This window comes from Orycteropus afer, unplaced genomic scaffold (genome assembly GCF_000298275.1).
Source record: "Orycteropus afer afer isolate SDZICR_OR568_19922 unplaced genomic scaffold, OryAfe1.0 scaffold00293, whole genome shotgun sequence".
NCBI lineage: Eukaryota > Metazoa > Chordata > Mammalia > Tubulidentata > Orycteropodidae > Orycteropus > Orycteropus afer.
The window spans coordinates 2,754,489-2,765,573 of record NW_006921880.1 but is presented as its reverse complement, the minus strand read 5'-3'; the positions used below and the strand labels follow the sequence as shown (position 1 = coordinate 2,765,573).

At 40.9% G+C, this 11,085-nt stretch overlaps 1 protein-coding gene across 1 annotated transcript in view; it reads left to right on the top strand.

Moving 5' to 3' along the window:
* Positions 1 to 11,085, top strand: part of MYOF (myoferlin) — a 179,860-nt gene that overhangs the window by 126,747 nt on the left and 42,028 nt on the right. The window contains 3 exon segments of the mRNA XM_042782367.1: positions 4,953 to 5,029; positions 8,411 to 8,422; positions 9,623 to 9,721. Of these exon segments, the coding sequence (XP_042638301.1) occupies positions 4,953 to 5,029; positions 8,411 to 8,422; positions 9,623 to 9,721 (188 nt within the window).

The following is an 11,085-nucleotide window of genomic DNA, read 5'->3' as shown; positions in this document are numbered from 1 at the left end:
TGGATCCCAGCCCTACTCTGTTCAGTATTCAGAGTCAGAATAGACTTGAAGGCTACTGGTTTATACGGTCACATAGTAAGTGGCAGAGCTAGACTTGAGTGCTAATCTTGTGTTGAAGGGACCCAAGGCTCCAGCTCTTACCCTCTGAAGTATCCTGCTCCTAGATTAACATAAGACTTCTGTTCAGAAAATGTTAAGTGCTTTATGAAATTTTCATAGTTGCCTGTCAACTAGAAATGTGGAAAGATAGAGGGAGCTATTCTCACATCTTTGATGGGGATAAAGTTACTTGCTTCACCATTTAACCATAGTTGTAGAACATCCGTGAAGTACCATGCACTGGACTAGGTGTTGAGGGTACAGTGGTGAATAAATAGCCATGTTTCCACTCTCACAGGCAATAGTTCAGCAAGGAAGGCAGACAGGAGACAAAGGATCACATTCCAGTGTGATAAATGCTTTGATGGCAAAAACCTAGGGTCTCTTAAGCACTGAAGGAAGAGGGGATATTTATTTCCAATTGCTTTCTATCTGTTGTCCCACCTCATTAAGTCATTGCAATATGGTTGTGATTAATTTGACATTACTTCAGTGTTATCCATAGAGGAAAAAGTAACACCTCATGATTTGAAATGACTTGCCTTGATCACATTCTTGCAAAATCCTACAGCCAGAATGTTCCTTAGAAGCAAGAATGGCAAGACTTTGTCTCACATGTTTTGGAAATCTTATCAGAAGCGACCAGTCCCTGAAGAAGGACAGCATGCTTGGAAAAGTAGAGGGTCAGCAAAAAAGAGGAAGACCTTCAATGAGATTGGTCGACACGGTGGCTGCAACAATGAGCTGAAGCATAGCACAGATAGTGAGGACAGTACAGGAAGGGGCAAAGTTCCGTTCTGCTGTACACAGGTTGCTGTGAGTCAGAACTGATTTGGCAGCATCTAACAACAACAACAAATCATATCATTAGTAAGCAAACCATGGAACAGGGCCTAATACTTACCTTAGAGTTCCATAATAAATAATAGCTAATGATATAACATGGTGCTGTTATCCATTCAATAGTTATTTGCTTTTATCCTGTGCCAGAAACTTTTATCCTGTGCTAATCGCTGGGGTTTGAGTCACAGCAATGACAAGGCCCCTGGCCTCATGAGATAAGAGGATTGGAACATGCTCAGCTGATCACTGGTAGCTTCACAACTGAAACAGACGTCTTCAGTTTAAGCAGCTGTGTCACTAAAAGTTCTGTCGTCATCTTCCATAAGGCATGGTATTAATTTTACAGAGCCTCTGAAACCCATCTGTTATGTGGGTCTGAGCACCCTGTGTCCCCTATTCAGAGAATGAGAAAAAGAAATAAAACCCACAGTCACGTTTGAGCAGAACTCTACATCCGTTTGTGAAGAAACTTTGCTATACAAAACGTTCTAGGTTCCATTGATGATGCCTGAAATAGCAACATTTCTGATAACAAACAAAGATTATTACAATGATTGTAACTTCAGGAATTGTTTTATATGGGGATTACTAAATGAAGAGAAAACATTTTCCTAGCTTTTTTTTCCCCCACTATTGTTTTCATGAGAGATAGCTCTTTGGCCCAAATATGTGAAATCATTAAACCAAACCAAACTTACTGCAGGAGCTCTGGTGGCATAGTGCCTAAGGCATTTGACTGCTAACCAGAAGACTGGTGGTTCAAACCTACCAGCCACTCCTTGGAAGGAAGGTTGGGCAATCCTACTTCCGTAGTGATACTGCCTCGGAAACCCAAGGAGGGGTCGCTATGAGTCAGGTCTGACTTGACAGCATGTAACAACAATAACAACAACAACAATCATTGTGGAAGTAGATTGCCCAACCTTCCTTCCGAGGAGTGGCTGCTAAGTTTGAAATGCCAGCCTTCTGGTTAGCAGTCAAGTGCCTTAGGCACTATACCATCAGAAGGTACAAATGCTGCAAATTTTTTCTGACTCCAGAATTGCCTGTGTGGGCCCATTTGTGTCTGTTGGCCAGTGGTAGGGTGGGCTGAGGGAGAAGTCTCTGGTTAGTGATTCAGAGAGCCCCAGAAGAGGAAAATCCTTAGAGTTTATGTTGTAGGGGAGGGGGGGTTAGAATGTTCCCCAGAGCACATACCCTCGAGTCAATTTCAATGCACAGTGACCCTATAGCACAGAGTAGAACTGCCCTATAGGATTTCCAAGGCTGTAATCTTTACAGAAGCAAACTGTCACATCTTTCTCCCTCAGAGCAGTTGGTGGGTTTGAACTGCCAACCTTATGATTAGCAGCCGAGCACTTAACAACTGTGCCACAGGGCTCCTTGTTCCCTAGACCAGAGCCTATTCTTTTACATCAGTCTGGTACTTTCATAAACTAATGTCAGGCGAAGAGTTGAGGAATGTACCTTGGTTAGCCTCATGTTGAAAGCACCCAGAATAATTTATTTTCCTGTCCCTAAGATTTTGTTTACATGAGGATGATGAAGTGGAAATGGATAATTTGAGCGTGAGCTCTCACAGAGCCATGTTCACATATCCCTGCAAGTCTCACATCTTGTTCTGTGTTGTTGCAGTTGTCAGGAGCTAGGGGAGCTTATCTTGGAATACTAATAGAAATGAGCTAGTTCATGAATATAAAACTACCTCTCACAGCAACCACATATCAGACTGCGCCGTAAAAAATAGTCTGTCCTGCCTCCCCATCGTCTCCCTGATTATTTCTCTCAGCATTGTTTTGAGCATCTATTCTGCTCTGGCCTCAGATGTGATGCTTAAAACACAAGCTTTGGACTCAAAATCATAAAAAAAAAAAAAAAATAAAAATAAAAATAAAAACAGGTTTACTGGTCTGATAGAGCCTGGTGAGACCCCTGAGCCTACAGCCCCTAGTTACCCTTCAAGCCTGGAATTGAACTCACTACTGTGGCTTCTGGCCAAACAACAGACAGGCATATAGGGTGGACATTTACATCACGTAGATATACTCCTTAGAACGATCAATCACAGGAGAACAGAAAGACTGTATTTGCACAGGGAGATAGCTCAGGGGGCAGGAATGCACAGAGGTAACTACTACAGGGAAATAGTGAGAAGGGAACTGTTAACATTGTGGGGATTGCAGTTAATGTCATGAAACAAAATGAGTATGAATTGCTGCTGTATGGAAATGAATTTACTCTGTAAACTTTCACCCAAATCACAATAAAAATTAAAAACAAAAACACAAGCTTTGGGGCCAGAGAGAACTAGGTTATTTACTACTCAATTTGTTTATTGTAAAATGGAGATACTTTATGGAATTATTGAGGGGTTCAGTGACATAAAGGAGCCCTGGTGGTGCAGTGGTTAGCAGGTTGGCAGTTTGAACCCAACAGATGCTCATCAGGAGGAAATGTAACAGTCTGCTTCTGTAAAGATAGACAGCCTTGGAAACCCTGGGAAGCACTTCTCTGCCCTACCGGGTCTCTATGAGTCGGAATTGACTCAACAGCAATTGGTTTTTATGGGCCAATGAGATGATGTAAGTGAAGTGCTTTGTGCAGTGAATGGCACATAGTTGTTACTGTTGGCTGTGGTCGAATCTGTTCTGACTCCTAGTGACCACGCGTGTTACAGAATGAAACAGCGCCGATCCTATGCCATCCTCACGATGTTGCTGTGTTAGAGCCCGTTGTTGCAGCCACTGTGCCGGTCCATCTTGTGGAGGGTCTTCCTCCTTTTGCTGACTCTCTCCACTTTTCCAGCATCCTGCTCCTGTTCTATGTTCCTATGGTCGCTCTTGATAACATATCCAAAGTACGTGAGACAAAGTCTCATTATCGTTGCTTCTAAGGAGTAACCCAAAATATTCCCAGTCTGACAGTAGCAGCCTAAGGAGAAGTTAAGCATAATACACTGGAGACCCTTTGTGTAGATTTTCACAACAACTCTGGAATCTTCCAGTCATTCTTCTGGCAGTCCATGGTATATTCAGTATTCTTTACCAATCGTATTTTGAAAGCACCAATTTTTTGGTTAATCATTGTCCAGCTTTCCCATGCACATGAGACAATTGAAAATACCATGGCTTGGATCAGGTGCACCTTAATCCTCAAAGTGACATCTTTGTTTTTTTAACACTTTAAAGAGGTCTTTTGCACTAGATTTTCCCAATGCAGGAGTCCATTTGGCACATGGCAGACACTTTAAATATGTTTCTTCCCTCCCTCCCTGTATGTTCTGTATGTCAGTTACCTGGGTGAGTTCATCAGCGTCCTTTTGGCTCGGCAGAGTTTGTTCTGTTTAGGGTTTGGTCTCTTGCTGAATGTCTGACTGCTTGATGTCGTCTTCAATAAAGTGTACTCACCTCCTTTCATCCCCATCCCTGTCCCAGCTTGAGGCTTTGCCATCCACTCCCTGCAGCTGAACCAAACCTGATGAGCCCAGAGGCTGCTCCTAAGTCCTTGCTCTTACTCCAAAATGCTGAGCCACAAAAGTTCTGGGAATTATATATAAAGCCAAAACCTTCTCCCTCTGTACACACATGAGAACAGGGGCAACTTCAGGCCCGAAATATGCAACTATCTCCCCTGCTTTTCTTTTTGTGTGTGTGTGTCTTAGGAATAAATTCCAAGACATGGAGCCTTTTTTAGCTATAGTGTTCTCTCTCTCTCTTGCTCCCTTCCTTCCTCCCTCTTCTAAACATATGAACTGACACAACATTTTTCGTGAGCATTTCCTATGCATAGGCACTGGGCTGGTTGTTCAAAACAAAAGAACATTGGACCATGTAGTCCTCTAGAAACTGCCTAAAACCTTATTACATGTTGGGAAAAGTGATGAATTACTGGTTTATTTTCTGCGCTCAAGTGTGGTGCTCTTCATCCAGAAAGCCTTATCCTGTGGCTGTTAAACTTGGGATAGAATGTTCACCGCTGGATTTTAGATTATGAAATTGTTTGTCCTGCAGCCTCACTTATGTCTGCCCCACCTTGCCGGGATGTCATCATTGAAGTAGAAGATACCAAACCATTGTTGGCTTCCAAGGTAGGCTTCTGAACTGATCACTGAGTTATGGCACTTTTATCTTCCAGATGCCTAAGCATTTGGTGAGTTGAGTCAAACAGCCATTCAATGCATTATAAAATATTAGTCATCCAACCAGTTTATCAAGGACTCAGTAGAGAAAAGAATCTGGACCTTGCACTCATTGATAGTTAAGATGACAATGTGTGCGTGATATTATTTGCTAGAAAGAGAAATTTCAGAAGCACATTTATACCTTGCAACATTCACAGCAGAGACATACACAGCACACCAGTGTTTTTCCCTACATGAAGCACAAGTGTCAAGGATTTTTAATAACCCCATTTGTCAGTATATGGGGACACCCCAGATTTTTAAATGGTGCTGTGGTTTTGAAGTGGAGAAATGGGTATAAAGGGTCAGGTTCCTGTTTTAAAACCATTCAAGCCAATTTTTCAAGAAGGAAAGGAAAAAAAAAAAAATAAGAAAAGTCTAAGCCCAGAAAAAAGAAAACATCAAATATCGTCATGTTTTTGTTGGCATTTATGATGGACTTTCACAGCATGGTTTAACGTGTAAACTGGCCAAGAAATGCACATGATTGCACTTTAATATGTTATGTCGATAAACAGTGCTTTAAAAAAAATCCACTTCCTTCCCACCGCATTAAACTCACTAACAATTGGACTGTGTTAAATGTGGCCTCCGCAGCCAGCACTGTGTGTTTGATTCCTCTCTGGGATCCTACACAGTCACAAATGGCAGCCTCAAACTTGCCATCCCATGGCACAAAACTACTATTTTCACTTTGTAAACAACCCAAAATATTCCCAGAATGACAATAGCAGCCTGAGAAGTTAAGTATAATATACTTATACCCTTTATGCAGATTTGCACAACTACCCTGGAAAATGGCTGTTTAGAACTCTGCTCTATAATCTGCCTCCAACTTGACCACCTCCCATTGTCAATCCATTCTCATTATATGCCTGCTGTGTACTCAGTAGGAGCTCTGGTGGCATAGTGCCTAAGGCATCTGACTGCTAACCAGAAGGCTGGTGGTGCAAACCCACCAGCCACTCCTTGCAAGGAAGATGGTACAATCAACCTCTGTAGTGATACTGCCTCGGAAACCCGAGGGGTCACTATGAGTTGGATCTGACTTGATGACGGTGAGTTTGGTTTGGTTTGGTGTACTCAGTAGCCCTAGGCACCAGGGGGAATCCAGAAGAAGAAATCTGATCTATGTCAATGTTCTCACTCATTTCTTAACAATAGTTAAGATGACCAAGCTGCTACGGCAGTACATGATGAAAGTTCAATATATACATCACTAGAATCGAACACTGCAGGATTGAGTATAGTGGCATCAGTCATCCCCACTGTCCTGTAAAGGATTTTAAGCAGCTTGTCCCCTAACACTACCTGAGGTAGGTACACTGTGTTGACAAGAAAGGCCAGTCAAAATCTCCTCTCATAAACCGATTCCATCTGCTCATCAGATTATCTGGGTAGGCATCGCATGGCTATGCAAAGTCAACTGAGCAAAGTTGAGCTTTGGGAGAGTCAATTACAAGCTTGCTTATGTTCTGTAATTGACATGTGTACCACTAACTCAATTTAACTATTGTATCTTGATAAATTGAAGGAGCCAATCAAAACTAACTTTATAATTGCTGGGGGCTGGGGACTGGAGGCTGTGGCTTTAGATGACAGTCCCATGCTCATGGAAACTGACAACATTACCCTGTGATGTGCATGGGAGCTCTTCACAAATAGACTTGACCCCACCACAAGAAAAATGAGAAAGAAGTATTTGAGTCAAATTGGTAAGTGCTAGCCAGATAACATGGACATTCTGACATGGGTGTTTCAACAATTACCTTCCAATTCCAGTGCTTAAGGAGTATGTCAACAGCACTCAGCAAAATGGCTTCTCCAACGACAGTGCATGTATGTATGTATAAGAAAAATGCATGAAGCTGCCTGGGACTTTGGGAGCCTCAGTCTGGAGACTTTAATTCTCATTTCAGATTCTTTCTATTAGCAGATTTTGGAGTGACAGGTGCTCTTTAAACAAATATGATTGTTTAAGCCTAAAGGGAGAATCTTCTGTGCCATTTAATAATTTTATGCCCACTGCAAATTCATCATTGGATATAATAGAGCAGGATGCTTCAGCTTGTTTAACTAACACATGAACTGATGAACAGACGTGCATGAATAAATTCCCCAAAATTAATCCTAAATTTAAAAATCAGACATTTATTTTAATAACACTTTTTAAATCATAAACTGTTTTTCTTTTTTCTTTAAAATGATTTTGAGTAGTTGAAAATAGACGTGAATAGACGAACTGTTAAAAATGTGAATTTAGGAGTGATTCAGAATGGGAACGTACTTTCAGTAGAAAATCATTCTCTCCAAAATCTCAATTCAGCTGTGGTGATTTAATCCTTAATCCTGCTTTGGTATGAGTCTAATAGAAAGAATTGATATATCTATCTGTCTCTCTGCTCTCTTGGCAGTTCTGTTGGGCTAAATAAAAGCCAAAATCCAGAAAATACTGAGGGGGATTTACAAAAGAAGTCCGTGGTGTCTAACATAGCAGCCGCAGGAGCTGTTTGTAGCTGAGTTGTTCTCACCCTACATTAGAAATGAACTTGAACTAGGATTTCAGAAAGGAGGTCTGGGTAGCATTTTTTCAAAAATGCTACCTCAGTTCATTCTGAGGGCAAGCTTGGCTAGTGTCCCAGCAGGTGCCAAGAGAAAACAAATCTCAACATCCCAGCTCTTGACTCTCTTATCTCCCTGATGTCCCTGAGATCAGCAGTAGATTCTCCACAAAGATATTCAAATACAAGGATGTGGCCAATGAAAAACTTAATGATAGGACAATTCTGAAAGATGGACATTTATTTGGTGCTCTGCTGTAGACATGGAGAAAACCCAGGGAAGGTACCTCTGTGATGACATTGAAGTCATGCTAGACATCCTCGTCTTCTGATGGGAGGATTTTTGAACGAATTAGGATTAGGCCACATTGGGGATGTTCTTTAAGAGCTGCTACCCCTCTCTCATGTGACCATGGTGTTGGGCGATAATAAGGTTGTTTAACTCCATTGACAATATGAAGTGTAGGTGGCTACCTCCAAGCTTTTCATTTTCATACTATGCATAACTCTTTTGCACATCTTCAGGGAAGCAGCCAATAAGGTATGTTTAATTATGAGATCACCTTGGATAGTTTAAACAATCTATAAAATATTGATAATATAAAAGTATGCATGAAAATAAATTTACTCTCTCTCTCTCTTTAAATCTAATGTTTGTGGGATATCCATACCCGTGTGTCCTGTTATGTGGTTTATTCTCATCCTTCCCATTCATATGCATGAGCAGCTGACAGAAAAGGTAACCATTTTACATATTTGGCTTTATTTAAGATTCCTGTAGATTCTGCATATAATTGATACATAAGGAAACTTTTCTAGATTCAGGAGTGGGTTGCTGGCCGTTAAAGGGGAAATTACTGTGTAAGTGTGTGTGTGTGTGCATGTGCCAATGAGAAATGAGTGTCTCTTCTTCCTCTCTCCACTCCCTCTAACCCAACTAGTGGTTATATTGCAGGTAACATTCTGTATTTTTGGAATTATTTCCCAAGTAGGTTAACATAAGCAATGGCAGGTCTGATGAGGATCTGTTCTTGTTACAAATCTAAGAGGAGGCCCTTTGTAGTTAGAAAAACCTCTACAAGTGACTCTGACTTACTCTTCTGCCCAACTAAGAACCACCCATCTAAACCAGAGGCTCTCAACTCTGGCTGCACATTTAGAATCACCTGGGCAGCTTTTGAAAACATTAAATGCCTAGCTCTCACCCCAGTTGATTGGGTCAGAATCTCTGTGGATTAGTTGGGAACCACTGATCTAAACTAACCATAATGCCTCCCTGCTTTTATTTCACAATTTTTAGTTTTCAAAGCTCTTTCTCTTAATGACCTTATTCAACTTCCAAAACTATCGTCAGACGTAGATGGAGGCAGGTAGCATTCTTATCCCATTCAGTGGATGAAGAAATTGGTGCTGAGATAGGTCAAACAACTTCTCCAAGCTGTTAAGACTCATAATATAAGGGAGAGAGTTTTAATAGAACCAGTTTTTTTCCCCATCCTTGGCTTCATGAGCATTATATCACATGCAATATATTGTTGGCTAAAAGGGGTTAGGGAAATGAGATAGTGAAAAAACATATATTGGAGGTTTTATTTTAATTTGTAGATGTAAATAACAAGTCAACAGGGTAACAAGTAAAAGCAGACAAATCAACAGATTTCATCCATAGAGTGTAAGAAAATCATCTAGTATAACTATGGGCATTGAAGGTAAACATAGTTCATTGGCCGAGGATGATCATTTCTCCTCCAGCTTCTGGGCAGAAGAATCTTCAATGCTTTGTCCAGTGTCCAGGTAAACAAAAGTCATATAATCTCACCTGTTGCTGTTGCAGGTTTAGCAGTACCTATTTCTGCTACCTATTATATACAGCTTTTCTTGCATCGATTATAAATCCAGGTCATCATTAAAGGTTTTTCCATTTTGGCATGTTGTTTAGGAGGAAGAAATCGTTGACTGGTGGAGTAAATTTTATGCTTCCACAGGGGAACATGAAAAATGTGGACAATATATTCAAAAAGGCTACTCCAAACTCAAGGTACTGGTGTTTCTGCTGCTGTGGGTGAGGGATCAACATTGATTAAAACTGACCAAGCAGAGCTAAGTAGAAGATGAGAGGTGGGTTCTGATAGGCAGGGCTGAGAGTCCCCTGGTCTCCTAAAAAGCCCTGTTGCTATGGGTTTTGGCTTTATCATGATTGTAGGAGCTTGAGGATAGCTGCTGAATTATGATTACATGACTGCCACTTTGGGACTTGGGGACACCTGACATAGGGCTAGTAATGGGTTGGCACCACAAAAATTAGGCCAACCGCAGTCCATTTTGACTCAGAGAGACCTAGAAGTCATGGTACTCTTTGTAGAACAGCATGATTGGTCAACATGCTTCATGCCTCAAAGGTGAACATTCTATCTTCTAAATAAGGATTGGTTTCATTAGTTGCAAAGCTGACTGTGTTTCATGTATGCAGCATAAAATCACAACCATGGGCATATGTGTCCAGGAGAAGATGAGCTATTGTACTAAACAGGGCTGGCTGTGATCTTTCTGTTAACGTTCTGAGTTTTCCAGTTCTCTATGCAATTTATTAGCCTGTGATGACTCAAGTAGAAGCAAGTGCTAAATTATGAGAAAAATATACAGAAGAAAAAGCTTTGAAATGAGAACTATCTTGCCATTAAATTAATATTCTCCATCAAAATGGAAAAAATAATCACATCCTTTCATGTTATTGTCATAACATCTTGATACAATTTAAGAAGCACCAGCAGGTATGACAGCCACTAACTTAACAAAATGTTCAAACTGGGCTCATGGATCAGTGCAACTGGTTTATATCCTTCCCTCCCTTGCTCCCATTTTCTCTTCCTCCTCTTCCACCTTCTTCCACCACCACCTCCTCCTCCTCCTCCTCTCCTACTTCCAGTTTTTTATCCAGGTATAATTTACATACAGTGAAGTGATACATTCAGTGAGTTTGGATAATTGTATACACCTCTGTAAACCACCACCGAAAACAAGATACAGAACACTTCCATCACCACGGAAAGCTCCCTTATGCTCCTTTCTAGTCAATTCCCCACAACCTTTAATCCCTCTCTGAGGCAACCACTTGTCTGATCTCTATGACTGTTGATTGGTTTTGCCTATTTTTATACCTCATAGAAATGGAATCATATACCGTATGTATCTTTTGTGTCTGGTTTCCTTAGCTCAGCATAGTAATTCTGAGAGTCATCATGTTGTTGTAGGTATCAGTACATACAACATCAGTACTGTTTTTAATGCTAAGTATTATTACATTGTGTGGCTATACCATAGTTTGTTTATCTGTTCTCTACTATGGGCATTCCTGTAACATTTGGGCATGTTTTTATTTCTCTTGGGTAAGCAGCTAGGAGT